The 19,489-nt window shown below is 35.1% G+C and overlaps 1 protein-coding gene across 1 annotated transcript; it reads right to left on the reverse strand.

Annotated features, from left to right (window-relative positions):
• Nucleotides 1-10,922: 10,922 nt before the first annotated feature.
• On the reverse strand, nucleotides 10,923-17,939 carry LOC141431489 (peptidoglycan-recognition protein LB-like). The gene is made up of 4 exons (XM_074092678.1): nucleotides 17,744-17,939; nucleotides 16,039-16,243; nucleotides 12,176-12,294; nucleotides 10,923-11,140 (listed from the first exon to the last, which is right to left on the reverse strand). The coding sequence occupies exons 1-4, from the start codon at nucleotides 17,823-17,825 to the stop codon at nucleotides 10,923-10,925; spliced, it is 624 nt and encodes a 207-aa protein (XP_073948779.1). The 5' UTR covers nucleotides 17,826-17,939.
• Between the last annotated feature and the right edge of the window lie 1,550 nt (nucleotides 17,940-19,489).

Consider the following 19,489-nt stretch of genomic DNA (forward strand, 5'->3'; position numbering starts at 1 on the left):
AAAATTCTGTTGCATGCGCTCTACCATAAAATATTTAACTATTAAGTATAATTGTACATGTAAAATTGCAAAAACTGTTAAGTACTTATGAAAAAGGTCCTCCGAAAAGGTCGAAACTTGTTGGACTGTTCTTGAATTATCCCACTTATTATAAATGCGAAAGTTTGTCTGTGTTTGTTTGTTTGTTTGTTACTTCATGACGTCTAAACCATTGAACTGATTTAGATGAAATTCGGTATACAGATAGTGTGAGTCCCGGAGAAGGACATAGGATAGTTTTTAACCCGGAACATTGTACATAGTTCTCGCGGGTTAGCGAGAAACGAATTCTACGCAGACGGAGTCGCGGGTAACGGCTAGTCTAATATATAAAATGCTCGTGTCACAATATTTATATTATAGTCACATTATTATATTATATTATAACCTAACTCCTCCGAAACAGCTTGATCTATTTTTATGTTTTTTTTTTGTGTATATTCGGTAGGTCTGAGAATAGGACGTAAACTATTTTTCATACTTCTACGCGGACGGAGTCGCGGGCAACAGCTAGTAAATAAATAAATATCATGCGACATTATTGACACCAACTAAGCAAAGCTTGTATATGGGTACTTAGGCAACGGACAAATTATAGATATACAATGTCTTAAGCTTTCGTGATTTTCACTCATAGTCAAAATGCAACGCACGCAAAGGACTTATCACGCTAACACACACGAGTAACACGGTTGACTAGGTATAAATTATAGATATACACTAGCTTTTGCCCCCCACTTGGTTCGAGTAGAAGTCGAAAATGGTTCTAATAGGATTTTTAGGTGGTTTTTACGTTATTAATTTTGTCAAAACATTTAAATTATTATGTATAAATGTTTAATGAATAGGTACTTATAAAATATAAGTATGGATTTAAACAAGCATTTATAAATTTGTGTCTCATTCAATACAAACTATATTTTTTCAAAGATTTATTATTAGTAGTATTACTTATATACTTTATCCTCTACGTTTATAAATAAATTTTACTTTATGTATGAATAGGCTTATAAAATATAGTGTAGGTTTACACATTTATAAATGGTATTCCATTGTTTATTAATCACTTAAAACTGATTATAAATACAACTACAGATTAAAAAAGGTTAGTTTTGTAGGCATATAGGTAAATAAAATAGGTACAATAAATAAATAAATAAAGTAAGCTTAGCAAAGCTTGTGTTATTGGTACTAAGCAACGGATAAATATAATTATATAGATAGATACATACTTAAATACATATTAAACACCCAAGACCCGAGAACAAACATTCGTATTTTTCATTTCATCGAACCTGGGACCTCTAGCTTCGTAGTCAGGTTCTCTAACCACTAGGCCATCTGGTCGTCTGGTCATCAGTGGTGTGGTTTTGAAGTGATGAGTAGATTTATACATTCGGCAATTGATTTTTGTTTTACGCAGATTTTAGATTTATAATAACTACGATTAACAAAGGTAGATAAACTTACTTGAAAGCATCACAGCTGGTACGGCCACGATGACCCCCGACAACCATCGCAATCAGCAAAACAACCAGTAATAGCTTCATTTTGCTTCTTTCCTGTGCCGGCCTCACTGGGTACTTCTGATCAAAATAACTGTCGTTCACATTTGACATATCTAAAATACATTTGATAAGATAATACTTAATATAGTGTGAAACCTTTCGCTGCTAATACTACACTGTTTACTTCCTATATGTGCTGAATAAGCCAATCTGTAGATATTGTAATATTATCACACGCAAAGATAAGTTTTGAGTGCGTTTTGTTTGCTTGCTATTTAATTAAATAACGCTTTGTTTTTATGTGCTACTTATTAAATTGTAAATAAACAAAGGAATATTTAGAAAAAAAGGAAAGGATTATTAAGTGCTTATACTCGTAAAAGCACTTACAAAATTATAAAGATTGAAATTTCGCCTCTCTATTCGTCATTATCATTATTTTTCAGAATAAACTGCAAGAAGTAACTACCGCGCGCGACAAATTGAAAACAAATTTATAAGTAATGCCTAATAGGTACCTAAGTACTTTTTAAAATCCTTATTTTTTCTAATAATGGTTTTAACACGAGATTCGTACAATTTTAGTCACATTGGCCTACCTATGCCTGTCCATGCAAATAGGTAGTACGGAAATACCTAAAGAAATTTGGTCCATAATTTAATTTTGTTGCAGTTATTTTGGTTGAATATAACACAAGTATACTTTAATACCTAAACTGTGACTGAAATTCATCATTCCTTCGTCCTAATGTCTGAATCCTGAATTTTGTGGTGTGTTTGCAGCTAAATTAAAAGGACCAGTGTCAAAAAAATCGATGAATACTAAACGAAGTAGCCGAGTAGGTAAGTTAAGTAGAAACTTCAGATTAAAATTATACGTATTATTGTATGTAAAATAAAATATACGCAGTTTTTGGGACGATTTCTGATATTATTTCTAAATAATAATATATTTAGCTAAAATAAACCTTTTTTTTAACAAAATATAACAAATTTGCAAGCACCAGGCACAAATTGAATTGATGATGAATTTGATGGATTGACGCTTTGTCTAGTTATCGTTGGATTATGTTCCTTCAGAAATAGGCTGTACGGTAATTGCACGTAAGACATAGGTAAATAACTACTAATTAACGTCTTTAACGTTGGACGGGATTTTGTGATTCAGTAGTACGATAGGAAAACCGAAAGAAACATTTAGTCACCTAGTAACATAACAACTGTTTTGTTTTGTTTTAACAAAACGAAGAAATAGATTAAGCCAAATCGATATTCGATATTGAATTGTTATTCGATATTATACCCTCCACCCATACAGAATATAAAAATTTGTCCTTTTAGCTTCAACAAACACAGACTTTAAGCTTTATGTTAGTATATTGTACAGGGGTTTTAGCATGTAGATCAGAATTTACCCTTAATTTGACATGTACACTATATTGGACACAATTTAAGGCTTGCTTTTTTTTATACATAGAATTTTTAGGACTCCAAAGTTACGACGAGGCTTGAACCGCATATTTTGATTTTTTGTCAAATTAAGGGATGTACTCGTATACGTGTACTAGTATACCTACTATAGTATATAAAGGATGTATAATTTTACGCGAGACATTGTACTAAAATACGTGACGACGCTTGCGCTTGCCCATGTTAACCTTTTCAATTTCAACTATTCTAATACGAACTATACTAAAATACCCACACTGTACTCAATAATTGTAGAAGTTCTTCCGAATTATGCACATGTTCAAATACAAGATGTATTTTTTAAACTTTGGATAAGTATGAAATATTCGTAAACGCAACGCCGTGCAGACAACTAGCGGGCGACGGTTCGGACTGTGCTGGCTATATAAACTTGCCTTTAAACTTGCTTTATACATATATATAGTCGGTTTGGTAACCGAGGTGATTCCCCAGCGCGGGCGCCGGTTCAAAGGATACATGTACATCATGCTCTCGAAATATATACGAATTAGGTTAAACTTGGATGGAATTGAAGGAGAGGAATTTGATTGTAGCTGTGTGCTGTCAGTAGGGTGTGCCATTCGATGCATGTTTTAATTATTTAGACGATGATCAACTATGTGTTCTTACAGTGTGCAGGTGGAGGAACTGTATGAACACGCATATCTTGCATAAACTTGAGGTCGCGCGTGAGCAAAGAAATTCTTTTAGTTCATTAGCGACTTCAAGTTAAGAGGCCATAAATAAAAACAAATAAGGATATAAATCTTATACTTATCAACTTATGTCCGCGGATTCGGCCCCGTAGAGAAGAAAATAGACTATTTCTGACAAATTCCTTCTTACTCGTAGATATCCTTGCAACTCAAGGTATGTCAGTCAATTTTCAAGTTTCTATGTTTAAGTGATTCAAGCTACTTATATGCGTTGTCAAAGTCAAAGTCAAAGTCAAAATATCTTTATTCAATTTAGGCTATAACAAGCACTTATGAATGTCAAAAAAAATCTACCACCGGTTCGGAAAAAAACTCTGCTGAGAAGAATCCGGCAAAAAACTCAACGAGGTATATATTTTTTTAAACAGATTTTTTACACATTTTTTTGTAAATCTGTTTACAATATTATTAAATGATATGTATACAACACAAGTATTTAAGACAACTTTATTTTTAACATCAGTCAGTCGGTCAGTCAATCAGTCACTGTACTGTTATAGAAGTACAGATTGATAATTGAGATTGTATAAGTAATTATGTGCGGGCGGCCTTTGCTCTTACGTAGGTATTCTTACTTTTTTTACTGGATAATAACTTTGAATCATATAATCTATACCCAGTCACACAACCATCCTCCCACCCGCAAAATAAAGAATTTGTGTAACTAGTTCTAGCATGAAGCTTCCACCAGGGGCTCCCACTGGGTGGACTGACGACATCGCGTGATTTGTGGGCAACCGGTGGATGCAAGTGGCGAGTTGTCGTTCATTGTGCCGTTCAACCTTTGTTGACGTCTTCTGGCTGATGATGATGATAACTAGTTCTTAGGAACTTTGTATCATTTGAAAATGTATTTTGAAAAAGTTTTCTTTCAGTGAGCACGTCTGGCACAGGTAGGTACATTATACCTAATAAGAAGTCACGATCATACAGGTATGCTTGTCACCTATATTGAAAAAAAAAGCGCAAAACTCGGGAACGAATTTCCTAAACTGTCAGGAGAAGGTTTTTATGGAAGAAAATACAGAAAAAACAACGGGGGCGAAGCCGCGGGCAACAGCTAGTAATTATTTAATTTCAACTTATTAATGTCTCTACCGATTGTTTTTTCACATTATTGGTTTATTAAAATAACAATCTTAATATTTAGTAAAACGAAACAACGAACAAAACGTAATCTAAGGTATTATTTAATATAAAACCTTTACGCGATAATGATCCTATTTTTCTGTATCAGTACCTATATCAGATAGGTACCTATACTTTGTTAAATTATCATCACAGATTTTAATCTGTACAGGAGTTAGGTACCATTAAATACGTCTTCCTTCATTAAATTACCTTCAGCACTAAAAATAGCAGTCAGCACTTAGTGCTGAAGGTATTATTTAATGAAGGTAGGCTTATTTAATGGTACCTACCTATTCACATCTGAACTGAAGAAATACTATTTTATGATACGTATCTCTCCCATCTGGCTCAATATCTCTCTCTCGTCTCTCCTGCGGCGCTACAACCTTTTGAGGGTCTTGGGCTCCACCATGATTTTTCTCCATTTCGCTCTTTCCCTGGCCTCTTTTCTCCACGATATTCTCTTACTTATGTGCCATTGATCTTCCTCTGCATAGTCTAATAGCCTCATGATAGGGGTATCCAGTCCTGTCTGGTCCGTCTCGTGAAGCTTTGAACATCTTGGCGCTTGTAAAATGAGCATGAGTGTGTGGGATACGTCTTACCACCAGCTGCTATTAAATCACCCTATTTATTGCTTTTACGGCATTATTCATATTAGTCAAATCCATACTATTCATAGTAATATTATAAATGCGAAAGTGTGTGTGTTTGTGTGTATGTATGTATGTTTGTCCGCCTTTCACGTTGAAACGGAGCGACTGATCGACGTGATTTTTGGCATAGAGATAGTTTATGGGCCAGAGAGTGACATAAGCTACTTTTTATCTCGAAAAAATGTACAGTTCCCGGGGGAACAGCGCGTCATTACCGAATTCTACGCGGGCGAAGCCGCAGGCAAAAGCTAGTTGTAATATAATTTAATGATTAGATTAGATTAGATTATTTATTCATTCAGTATAAAATTACATCATAATTTGTACATGTCAAAGTTACGAGAATTTATACTGAAATTGTCAAGAATACACAAAAGATTAAATTAGAAAACAATTAGATGTCACAAAATGTTAAAATTGAGATCGCACGTCGCACTCAAAAGCGTGTTATTCCGTAGAACTGTAGAACTCCATATTTATTATGCAAAAGCAAATGTCAAGGTGACGGAAGAAAACAAACAAATTTTAATAACAAAAGCACATATGATTAACACTCGCATGATGAGACTAAGCACCACCTAAAAACTACCTCAATGTCGAAGTTCTACAATCCATAATGGAGTTCTGCGGAATGACATGCTTTTGAGTGCGACAGTGTGATCTCGATCTCTTTATTCACAAAAGCTTGTTGAACTTCGACATTGAGGTAATTTTTAAGTGGTGCTTAGTCTCGGTGGTGCTCAGCGAGTGTTAATCATAATTACGTGTTTTTGTTATTAAAATTTGTTTGTCTTCTTCCGTCACCTTGTCATTTGCTCTTGCCAGAAACAGACAAAACATATCCAACTTAGTTTTAACGGGTTTGTAACTTTCTATGAGGAGAGTTTAGGTAAGTTCCTAAACCTAAATGTGTAAATACTTATAATCTATTCGTTGCTTTGACCCAGATGTCGTCCCCTCAACTTCAGGAGTTCCATTTTGATCCATCTTTATTAACTGAAACAGTTCAGTTCAGCCACGCAGTAAAACTTGTTTGCAACAAATGATAGTGACTTTCTAAAGGATTTATATTAGTATCACAACTGATTCTAATATAATAGCGTAAAATATCAAAAAAATATTTATTTCACAATACCTTGATTTTGTGTATGTGACATGAATAAATCGATCCAGTAATCTAGAAAACGTTTAGGTAGGCGCAACCTTTATTTAAATTAATCAGAATATTTGTAGCTAAAAATAACGCCTGATGGAATAAATTATCTGCCATTTACAAAAAAGACATATTTTTAAAGTAATACAAAAATCCATAAAAAAATAGTTTCCTTGCCACTGTTGACTGTACCCGGACCCGATTTAGTACAATATTTTTTTCATTAATTCGTGGCCCGGTACAGCATACATTTATTAAGTAAGTAATTTAAAAATTGTGTAATGGTTCCCTTAGAAAAAATTTGCTACTATCATTCTTTAAGGTACTTTCCCCTCCACGTGGCATCAGTTTTTTCCACCCTGTGTATGCCTTGAAAAGAACAGCATCATGTTTCTAGTAGGTATTGATACTTTGACCTACGACTCTGACTGATTGCGCTTGCAATTGCAAAAACATTCCATCAAGATCAGATCATCCAGTCCTAGACTCATTTAAAAAGTAACATTACCTAAGTAGGTAGGTAGGTACCTACTATTATTTCAGTTAAATAATTTTATTAGTAAATCAAAATGTTATAATTACATTATAGATATTGTCAATAATTAAAATGTATCCTTACTAACTATCACTAAATAAAAGAAAAACTAACTAATATCTAAGCAAAACTGGGATAAATGTATCCAAAAGTTACCTATTTATTTCGCGGCATGGACTCAAACATGCTGACAGCATTTCCTCGCGCGTCAGCAATGCTGATAATTGTGCAAGAAAGTTAAATTGTCAGCTCTTCTATGTTAGCGACGCGCTCGGCTGTACTTACCCTATGTTTACAGTGTGCGCCTGCTTTGAAAACGTCGCCGTCAGCGAGTGGTTTTTTGTTCTAAAATGTCAGGCCAACCGAGCGCCGCTTCCCTAAATTGTGATAAATCGGGCTAGAGAAATAGGTACTTTTAATATCTTAGGAGTGTTCAGTCAGTTTTATAGCTATCTTTATTACAACCAGTGCACCATATCCTACAATGTACGGTTTAAGAAAAATAAAAATAAATATCGTGATATATGGTGAATATTTTCTCTCCGAGTTTAAAATACGAATATCTTGTAAAAATACCTATTGCAGATTATGTGATTCACTGCCACTTGCACTAAGTTTACGGTCGAGTATACATTTGTAACTATTATGTACCTACGTACACCCAAGGACTTTATTCATGAACCTTTTCAAAGGAAAAGTCATTACGATTTTCACTGTTAATCAATGCGATGTCACTATGACGTTTACTGTGCAATAGTTCCATGGTTGTTCATGAATTAAAGTCCTTGACCGTACCTACTTAATGTGTACATATGTACACCATAGAGTGATATCAGTAAATGCTAATATTTTTCTAGATACTTAATGAATCTGCTGAAACTTTTTTTAATAACCTACTTTGCTGTAATACCTACTTAATTTTCACTAGTTACCTATTCATGGCTCCATTAAAATGTTCAACGGTCACTTCAGACGACTGTTTTAAGACTCCAGAGCACTCAACGCACACACGTGTGGTGACGCCGATGTTTAATTTACTTTACCTTCATTGAATTAATTAAGTATTTATGTTTCCTCGTGCTTACCTTATTCATATTTAAAACTTTTATAAGATCCAATGCTGTAAAGCAAATGAAGAAAGAAAGGAAATGTTGCAATGATGCTAGTTTATTTTTGCAATTTAGTATTTAGATAGGTATCGGTCGAATTAATAGGCACTGTTTAAGGTGCATCTGAACTGTTTTACCTTTTCATTTTCCTTTTTTTAAAACGCTTGATTCCATTTAAACTACCTACTCAAAGGAAGGTAAAGTTCATCATGGAATTAGGATCTAGCCTTTACTTATAGTAACCTGATCAATAAGGTGGTTTTTATTCGGGAAAGTGAACATCACCCGCTGGGCGCAGATAAAATAGTGATGTCAGTATGGCTAAGTAAAGTTTTTTGAAGAGGTTCCTGGTTCTATCTAAGGAACGGTGGTCTCTTTAATTTAATTTCCTGTCACTTGTGGGAATATATTTCTGTGATAAAGATGACATTTGCGGTGGTATCTACCAGTGTACTATTCCTTGAAAGGCCGGCAACTCATCTGCAGTCCTGATGGTGCTGCAGATTTCTATGGACGACGGTAATCACTTACCATCAGGTGAACCGTCTAAGGTCTGCTCGTTTGCCTGCTACCTATCACATAAAAAAATTTAAAGGCAGACAGAGCGTTGCTCCTAGTCCTAAAGGAAGGGCTACGAATTAGCCCGAAACATGTCGAGCTAAACCAAATTTAAGACGTGAGTTATCCTGTATGTGTCCTGTATTATATCATTTAATATGAAAAGATCAAATGATAGTTCACTGACATCTAGTTTTTTTTTTAATATGAAGGATTAGTAACTGGTCTGCCATTACAGCCGCAAATGTCATCTCGATCATAAAAAAATATAGGTATTTCTATATACTAAAATAGGGAATAAAAATTTAAAAAAAACCGCCGTTCCTCGCTATTTAGGACCAGAACTGTCGAAAAATAAATGTAGGTACCTAATCTGTGTTCTTGTAAGGAAGCCTTCGATAGCTGAAGAATTGGAGATCACTGGTCCTAGGTTTCTATTAGGATAGCCGCAGGGTCCTTGGCATTGCACTCTCTCAATATAAGGAAAGCCCATTAAAAGCCTCTTACCTTGGTCTGCCCTCTGGCGCCTGCTGCTGGTGTTGGTTATTCTGGCACAGAGTTCAAATTACTACACACATACAATAATGTACAAAATGTCGTATTTCAAAGAAAAAACCGAATCAATATCTCAGAAGGCCAGTATTTTGATTAAAAGGTGAGCACACACCAAAAACACGTGTCACCCGTACATTCGTTTGCCTCGAACTCTTTGACAACTCTTATTCCGCCGACAGACCGTAGTATTGTACTTAGAATTCCCTCATATTAAAAGATTACAATGCCTGACAATCTGCACCATTTCAAAAAACTTTATTTAGCCATTTTCTAATAAGGCTTTGCTATACGAGCATTTCAAATCTGAACGAATCGGTATTCTTCATTCATTTTAGAGCCATGTATGTGTCTAAATATAGGTAGCTTATATTTATTTATAGAAACGCAAACCTGCATCTGATTATGATCAAAAAAACCGGCCAAGAGCGGGTCGTACACGCCCAGGATAGGGTTCCGTAGCCATAACGAAATAATCAAATAATATTTTTCTAAGAATTTCGTATTGTGTACTGAATCTTCCAAGTTTAGGTAAGTATATTTTATACCTTAGGCTGTTATTTACTCTTAAACTACTAATAATTCTCAAGCAATCTTAGCCGCTATAATTTTCCTTCTAAATTTGATATATTTACTACCATTCTGATATTTTATTAATTTTTCCACCCAACAGTTTAGATTTTAGAGGGGGGGGGGCACTCGATTTCAATGAAAATTTGCACTTTAAAGTTGAATATTTCGCAAACAGATCGCTGAATAGAAAAATTGTCTTAGAAAACCCCCAATGGTTTTAAAATACCTATCCAACGATACCCCACAATATAGGGTTAGTCGAGAAAAAAAAATCACCCCCACTTTACGTCTATGGGAGGTACCCTAAACATTTTTTTACTTTTTTTTATTGTACCACTGTCGGCGTGACTTATATGTATATTCATGTCAAATTACAGCTTTCTAGTACTAACGGTCTCTGAGCTTACCCACGGACAGACAGACCGACAGACATGGCGAAACTATAAGGGTTCCTAGTTGACTACGGAACCCTAAAAATAGCTTTTAGTAATCATTGTACTGTTAAAGATCTTAGCTGCCCGCAGCACACGCTTATACATATTTATATCTGTACGTATATCTAATCATCGCCTCTGCCTCTACAAGGTCATAATCCATTGTCACTTTTGCAGTCATCCTCATGTTAGTAACAGGTAAAAGTAGGCACGAGTAACTGAATACTTACTACTTATCTGATTAAGTGGAAAAAAGCGTGTTTGAAGAAATATTTACCGCTATTTTAGAGGTAAATGGTTTACAATGTCTGTGTTTTGCATTTTTTTTACATTCCGTACCTCAAAAAGTTAAAACGGAATTTATAGGACCTATTTTAACATTATTTTCCTCAAATTCCTCATTTTTTTAAACACGGCTGGAGGCATAAAGTGCATTTCCCACATCCCAAAAAGTACTAGGCAGTGAAGTAAATAAAAGACACCATATTTTAAGGTCTCATTTTATCTTTGGGTGGAAACACGGCATGCCCCGGTGTGTAGTTCTCCCACGTAGAGATTTCATTGAGTAACACTTCCCCTGGACACTCGGTGCTTGAGACTTGTTTGTGCCCAATAAGTTTGTACTGGGGACTGATGTAGCCTTTTTTGAGTCCCAGAGCAATTAGAGCCTTGGTGGTCGCCAGCTGTTTCTCGGGCGGGAGTTCCTCTGTAAGAATAAGGAGTATGAATTAAAAATAAATATGATATAAAATGTTATTTTATGGCTACTTAGTCTTGAGCCGCGATTTGGCTCGCGTAAAACCATAGATCTTTTTTAGTTTCCTAATACAATTAGATCAACTATTTTATACTTGTGTTATTTATGTATTGTATATAATATGTGTATTTATTTTTTATATTTAGTTACAAGTATATTAATGTTTTATATATTTTGTATAATACATATATTTAGGTACTTAGGGTTTAACTTATATATATTCAAATGTTTTGCTCTATTTGTCGATCCTTATTTTTTTGATTGCTCTTCTCTACCACTCAAAGGTTGACTGGCAGAGATCCCTTCAGGGATAAGTCCGCCTTTGTACTTAGCACTTTTTTTTGTGTACATTTTTTGTATTTCCTTTTTGTACAATAAAGAGTATAAACAAACGAACAAAATTGTGGCTATACCCTACCAGGGTGCATAATATTGTAAGAGACTTATTAGAGTAGGGTCAGCATTTTATGTTATTGCCAAATAAATAATTACAAATACATATTTTGCTGTAGAATCTAAATTCCGGAATCCCATTAAATTGTTATGGGATTTTCCAAAAAAATATATGTATAATGGTCTTCATTTACGTTATGACGAACTACCGTGTTAAATTTCATGTTTCTAAACGTAGCCGTTAAGATTTAGGAGTTTTAAACGGATCCCGTTGGAATATCGTTTTAAAAAGTAGCCTGTATATATAATTCATAATGTTTTGATTGTATGTAAATTTTGGTTTCGAAATTTGCATGCTTTATGATCAATTACTTGTATCCGATTAATTTGAAATCTGGCAAAGGTAGGTACTATGCTAGCTTGATGATAGTAAAATTCTGGTAGTCCGGCCAGGATAGTCTCCGAAGGAGGGAACTCTTCAATGACATTCTATGAATGGATGACAATGCAAGTACATAAGTACAGTCAATAAAAGCACAGTCAGTTTAAAAGCTTGTTAAATAAAACAATGACAAAGTCTTATTAATTTACCCCTCCAATCTCCGATCAGGACAATCCCGATGCTGTATTTGTTGGCCACAGTGGCGTGAGCGCCGATCACGGTCCAACCTCGCCCCTCGTATGCCCCGCCCTCACTGCCTACCGCGAAACTGGAAAACAAATAAAATATGTATCTAAAATTGAACTCCCCCTGCAGGGCTACTACGAAACTTGAAACTCGAAGTTCGTGTCGTACCGTCCCTCTCGCGCTCTCGTATGAGGGACCGCACGATACGAACTTCGAGTTCGTAGTAGCCAGTAGAACAAACTGAAAATGTAAACCGGTGGGTGGAAAAATTTAAAAAAATTAAGGATGGTAGTAAGTATATCAAACTTTCAAGGAGGTTATAGTTATAACGGCTATGTTTGCTTGAGAATTATTAGTAGTTCATGAGTAAATAGCAGCCTAAGGTATAAAATACATAAATATATAAATATTACGTAATTTTTTCGTAATGGCTACGGAACCCTATTTTGGGCGTGTCCGACACGCTCTTGACCGGTTTTTATCTCAAATTTAATATACTAGTCACTCTACAGTTGTGAAAACTTAATCGCGTGCCTATACCAGGGTGGTACTGGTCTTTTTTTTTTTTTTTTATTCGACTGGATGTCAAACGAGCAAGTGGGTCTCCTGATGGTAAGAGATCACCACCGCCCATAAACATCTGAAACACCAGGGGTATTGCAGACGCGGTCTTTGAATATAGGTACTTACGCTCACATACAAATCTCTCTTACGTATAATTTAGGTATAGGTACGTATAAGTTAGGTAGGCTTTCCTTTGTGTTTTCTTTAAAGTATATGTGTGTTAGTATTTTAGGTATTTATTGTATGGGCCGTGCTGCCTGAAATAAATGGTTTATTATTATTATTATAAGGGTAGGGAGGTAGAGCGTGTGAAGCAGCCGCCGCTCTAGCTCGCGCTAGCAGAAACCCAAAGAACCTACTGAATGAGAGCGTTAAACGTTGCGAGATGTCAAACAAACTAATTAAGTGAACAAGAACAAGTTGATTGCCTAACTAAAAAAAAAAAAAAAAAACTAACTGCAGATTTATGTTACGACAGAAAGAAATAAATTACTCAAACGCCACTCAAAATTGGCCTGAAAATTAACTACCTTACCTGCCTACCTAAGTAGATTACTTTGTATCGGGAAACGGGTCTCATTATTTGTTTAAATAATTTGACAGATAGACGGTTTCCCAAAACAGTGATTGATTACCTACACTAATTACCCGCTCTGGCTTGATTGCCGGTAGAGGTAAAGATTATTGTATTTTTGAGTGTGACGTGTTTGCTGGTCGTTGGAATAATGTATGTGATGAACGTATAAGGTTCTGTGAGATGATGGATGTACGTGTGTCCACCTGTACTTATTATATTACATTTTTGTTTTGTTTATGCTTTTTTATTATGTGTAGGAAAATTATGAATTGTTGTTTGGTTGTATTTGTTATTCAATTTATTTCTCTCTTAGAGAGCCACAGAGGTGGCTTTCTTCCACAGTGTATGTTGTGTAAGTTTCTTCGAAATAAATAAATAGATTAATTTGTTTTACTTGCACTTAAAAGGTACTTTACTTACTTTATAAAGATTCAGAAAGTAACCTACCTAGAGATTAGTAACTATTAATTATTCACAAAATAATCAGGTAAGTTGAGTGAGAGAGATAAACATGACACCGGCTCAAACGAAAGACATACTTAGAGAATTTAAAGAAAATAGGTAGGTTCCAAAGTTTTTTTCGGTAGTTCGCGCCTATTTAGAAAAATCGTTTATCTTATCTACACCCATATAGTAAATCCTCCATTATGCGTTCAAAAAACATAGCTAATGACCAGCATTACGACATTGGATTATATTTGGATTCTATTATGAACACGGCTGTATCGTAATGGTCATTACGATATCGTAATGAGATTTCATACGTCATTACAGCACCGGGGCGCGCCGCGACGGTCGTACTTACTCAAATTCTGGCCTAAAACTCAACTGATTTAATACGAATCTGTCCTAACACGCCTAAAGGGCGCGCACAAGGAGGGCAGCGCAGGTCGTCGGGCGCGCAGCTCGTGCGTGGGGCAGACGTATCTAGTTCCTGTTAATGCAGGTCATTGTCAAAGGTTCTTGAACACATAATAGAGGATTTAATATATGGATGTAGATAAAATATTGTATGCAACTGTACGTAATTAGGCCTTAAAACACTCATGTGACCCATTATGAAATTCGGCTCCGCCTCGCTTTATAAAACCATCCTCGTGTTTTAAGGACCCCTATTACCTTACACTGTGCCATTACGATACAGTTGCATAAATAACTATTAAATGAACAGTACCAATTAATGTACCTAGTCATTTTCGTCTAAACTACATAGCCAGCTACATAAATAATTTCATACATTTACACGCACGTTTAGCTAGCTTAAATTAACATTTTTATTGATAAACTTTATTGTTATTATACAATCCAATACCAAATGACGTTTGAGTAGCGATTTTTGTAGTAGTCACTACTAAAAGGTCATTTGACACCAAGTTATATGTAAACAATTTAATTACGATCGATTAAACGATAAGTACACAAAATGTACTAACAATAACACGAAACGGGTGTGTGTCCATTTGCCTGCTGTTTACTTTGCTACGACTAAAGTACAACGGCACAGCTCTAATATAACCTCGTTCTAAAATTTAATTTTGCCTCTGCTCTACCGGGATCCATCGGTAGGTACCTAAATTTTGAATCGCCGAGTTTAGATAGGTACATATTATAATGACAATAAATATTTGTAATGTAATGTAGAGGTAAATTTAAGGTCAGAACGCGAAAGACTAATGGCACATTGTGATAATTTCCGACTTCCGTCCGTCATTTACACGTAAATGTAGGAAAATTGTGGCATAGTTAACGACTAGGTCATAAATGCGTATATTTATTTATATATATTTCATATACTTATGCAGTCAGAGTATCAAATCCTCAAATGTACCTTAAGTAAAGTCTGCTTCCTAGTATAGACCGTGTATTTTTAATTTCGTTAACTTAAAGGAAGCATTTCAACAGGTCAAATGAAGTTAATTTCTTCAAGACACTAGTGCCCTAACTCTTACTGAGTACCTAAGAAATAATGAAGAACTAAGATAATTAATAATTATGGGCAGCAAAACAGTAGGTAAATAGGTTCTTAATTTATGACGTTCTTTTTAAAGTTTGATCCTAAAGTGTTTTGAATTTACACGAATTTAACAAAAGTTCAATTTAAGGATCATCAAAAAAATGAGCTTAGTCTTTATAGGGTTCCGTAGTCAACTAAAAACCCTTACAGTCTCGCCATGCCTGTCCGTCTGTCTATCTGTCTGTCTGTCTGTCCGCGGCTAAATTCAGAGACCGTTAGTACTAGAAAGCTGTAATTTGGCATAAATATACATATCGGTCACGCCTACAAAGTGGTAAAATAAAAATAAAAAAATACCTTTACAGTTACTTGCCCGAATTTAATTTGCTCAAATTTAATTTGCCTGAATTTCACTTACCATGCCAACGTTTGCCATTAAATATATAGAACCATGCTGTTTTCAGGATATTTTAAAATGTCATTTTATAGTCTAATAATAAATATAATTTGCTTATTTATTTCATTACAACGATGGTACGAGTATTAATTATAATAAAATAAAAACTTTACAAAAATAATCCCGAAATTGCGGTGGACACAATAAGATCGCGAAGAAACTCGTTCTGACTGTTCCGTCGATCTGACAGCGAATTGTTGCGTTTAATTTAGTAATTTTATCAAAGATCGAGAAGCTTATATGGTCTACGACCATGGCATAAAATCGAACTTACTGATAACCAATATCGCCCCAACCCAGGCTCTGGTGATATTGTTGCATGGCTCTCATGTCCGCTTTACATTGGACGGTGGTATTGCATGCCGCTGGGATGTACGTGTGGTGTATGACCACGTAAGGGACTGGCGTTTTGAGCGGCCTGTTGTCAGTGGACGGCGCAGCCATCCAATCTTCGCGTGTGTAGAATGGGAAGCCAAGTTCTTGAAACAGATTTTTATGTTAGAGAAAATTGTTATGGTACTCTCAGTACAATACCTAGTACAATTTTGAGCTCCGTCTACATCTACATCATCATCATCATTATAATTATCTCAGCCTATATACGTCCAGAACTCCAGATGCTGGGCACAGGCCTCCTCTCAGAATGAGAAACATTACGATAATAATAATAACAAAAGATACCCAATGATAGCCTTTATCAACAATTTTCCTGGTCATTTATATCTTACTAGCCTTTACCCACGGCTTTGCACGCAGACCCTTAAAAAATGTGAACATAACTCTGTCTGTCTGTCTATTATTCTGTTTCTCTGTCTAGCTGTTATCTACCTCTTCACACTCAATCTGCACTGCAGTTAACTGATTTTAGATGAAATTTGGTGTGAAGATAGTTTGAGAGGCTGGAAAGGACATAGGATAGGTATTACCAATTTTTTTTATCTGGAAAATTGGGATAGTGATAGATAAACTAATTATTGGCAGGCGAACTCGCATATAAAAGCTAATATTATAAACTAGCCCGCGTGTCCGTCCGCGTAGAGTTCAGCTATCGCTTATCCCGTGGGAACTATGCATTTTTGCGGGATAAAACTATCCTATGTACTTCCTCGGGACTCAAACTATCTGTAGGTATACCGAATTTCATCCAAAACGGTTCAGCGGCTTAGACGTGATGAAGTAACAAACAAGCAAACAGTGAGCTACGTAAGTGGCTCTGTCTGTCTATTACCTCTTCATGTTTAAACCATTGAACCGCTTGACATGAAATTTGTGTGAAGATAGCTTGAGACGCTGGAAAGGACCTAATAAAATAATATAAGGACGCGTTTATCCCGGAAAATTGCATAGTTCCCGTGGGATAGAGATAATCGAATAGATATTATTTTTTCAGATTCAATGCGTAAAGTAATCTAAGCAGAGCCACTTCGATTGCAGATATCTAAGTGCTTACAATGAACCGACAATTATACACGTGCCGTTTATAGGTACATAACTTCGTGACGTTTAAGTTCAAGAAATTAGACCATATTTATCCAATCATACCAATCGAATAACTTGAAAAATTCGATTTGGTAACGATAGGTACTACTCTGCAATTGTATAGTTAATTGTCTGCCGATAAACGGTGTTTTTTCACACCAATTTTAAGTACCGGTGATAAGTTTTTTTTTTAATTAACTGCACCCAACCACAGCTGCTTCAATTGCAGTTCTGAATGACAATAATTAACGCAGCTCAATTGTAAATGTTTCATTTAAAGAACATCACTGGGTAAGATATTGGTTACACGGTACACGCTCATTTCGGCGTCAGTTCATCATTCTGGTTTTATGTTATTCAAAACGGATCGACGAATATTATTTAATCCATCAGTCTGAGAGGGTCACACGGTAAATCTGTCGTCATTAATTTGGACCATAATGGATTGAATTGACACCTGAAACGATTGTCTTATTGAAGGAGATTTTTTTTTTATTTACCCTCTTTAGTAACCGGGCGGCAGTCCGCGTAAAAACAAAACACTGTCACCGCAACGTAATAACGCACACTAGATATAGTCATATTTATCGTAATTTTAATAGTTTGTTAAATAAACGAGCGATTTGTGATCAATTGACGGACCAACTGAAGAAAATATCGTGTATTTCTGTATTTTATACTCAAGTTGGTGCCATGCAGTGAACGGTGATTTCCCTGGAGCTTTGGAGTACCGGGAAGTTCTGTTTGTGATTACGATGTTCGATTATTTGTCTAAGACAGGGTTTCTCAAACTTATGGCTCCACGTACCCCTGTCAAAGTTTCTAGACGACAGCGAACCCCATAAAAGAAAGTAATAAAACTGGCTGTTGGAGAAACTAAGTTATTAATAATAATGTATATTATTTATTTCAATAAAAGGTAACAAATATATAGGTAAGAATCGTCTTGCCAACGTAAATACCAACAGAAACAAACAACAACAAATAACAAACAAATAAGTAACAAATTTGGAGTTAAAAAATACAAAAAGACTCCAAAAACCAATCTTAATCATCTTGCCAGTTTTGCAGCCACCATCACGTAAACCTTGTCGCGAACCCCCTACTGTCGAATAGCGAACCCCTAGGGGTTCGCGTACCCCACTTTGAGAACCCTGGTCTAAGACGATTAAATGTCACCCTTGGCGCTGGTAGTTTTGCAATGAGGGCTATCGCGAATGAATTCGCCGCTAGAGGCGCTAGTGTAGCGTGAGGGCTCCGAAATGTCAAATCTCATAGTGTTTGGGTGAGCTACGCGGGTTTATTTATAATAAGATTTTTTTTGTGAATATTTTGCATAACCTGAAATTAATTATGGCAATTATGCGTTACGGGGCAATGAATGTCTGTGTTTTGAGACAGTTTTGTCTTTCGGAAACTTTTGTCCTCCCTTTTTTTCCGAACAAAACGGGACTTAGCAACACTGTGGTTGCTGGATATTTTTATGGTACGGTTTTAAGGTGTTTTAAATATGATTTTAATCTAAACTTTGTTTTAACGCCCGTAATAACAGACTCTGAAAGCCACACTTAAAAACCTCACGCAACAGTGCGCCATCTAGTGAGACGAAAAACGATAGCCCTCATTGGAAGGGTTCCGTTTATAAAAATACACTGGAAAATTATAATTAATTTCTTACAGCACCTCGAAATACAAATAGATACGAAACTCGGAAATTTTACTAAACGATTTTTTGCGTTTTTTTAAAGTAAAGTAAAGTAAAGTAAAAGTAAAATAATCTTTATTGCCAAAAAAAACCTAGCTGAGTACAACTCACAAAAAAATAAAAAAATAAAACATACAATAAAATTTAGAATAAAAACGAATTATTAAAAACGCTTTTAATTATACATTTCTTTTAATTATGCGTCATAGCTTTTTGTATAAATGCGATTTTTATATAAATTTAATAATGATTCATTTAGTTTCACAATTTATTATTGGATAACATTTGATCTCGGTTTAAAAATTGATAAAGTAGATTTATTTAATTTGTTTCAGCTTGTTAAAATTACTTTTTATTATTTTCATTTTTATAGTGATAAGTAATATTTAGTTAAGATATCTGAGGTTAGTTCTTTTGTTTTTATATGTACTATGTTGTAAAGTAATAACTAAACTATTCAGAATTATTAATTAGGAATAAAAAATTGAGAAAATATGTTTTGATTTAGTATTATGTTTTAATTATTTTAATATTTTTTATT

This window comes from Choristoneura fumiferana, chromosome 9, assembly GCF_025370935.1.
Source record: "Choristoneura fumiferana chromosome 9, NRCan_CFum_1, whole genome shotgun sequence".
NCBI lineage: Eukaryota > Metazoa > Arthropoda > Insecta > Lepidoptera > Tortricidae > Choristoneura > Choristoneura fumiferana.

Excerpts from the sequence above, each read along its gene's own strand:
- LOC141431489 (XM_074092678.1), bottom strand. The coding sequence starts at position 17,825 with ATGACTATATCTAGTGTGCGTTATTACGTTGCGGTGACAGTGTTTTGT. Across the intron at positions 16,244-17,743 it reads CCGCCCGGTTACTAAAGAGG|AACTTGGCTTCCCATTCTAC; the intron begins GTAAATAAAAAA and ends ATCTGTTTCAAG. Across the intron at positions 12,295-16,038 it reads TGGGGCGATATTGGTTATCA|TTTCGCGGTAGGCAGTGAGG; the intron begins GTAAGTTCGATT and ends TTTGTTTTCCAG.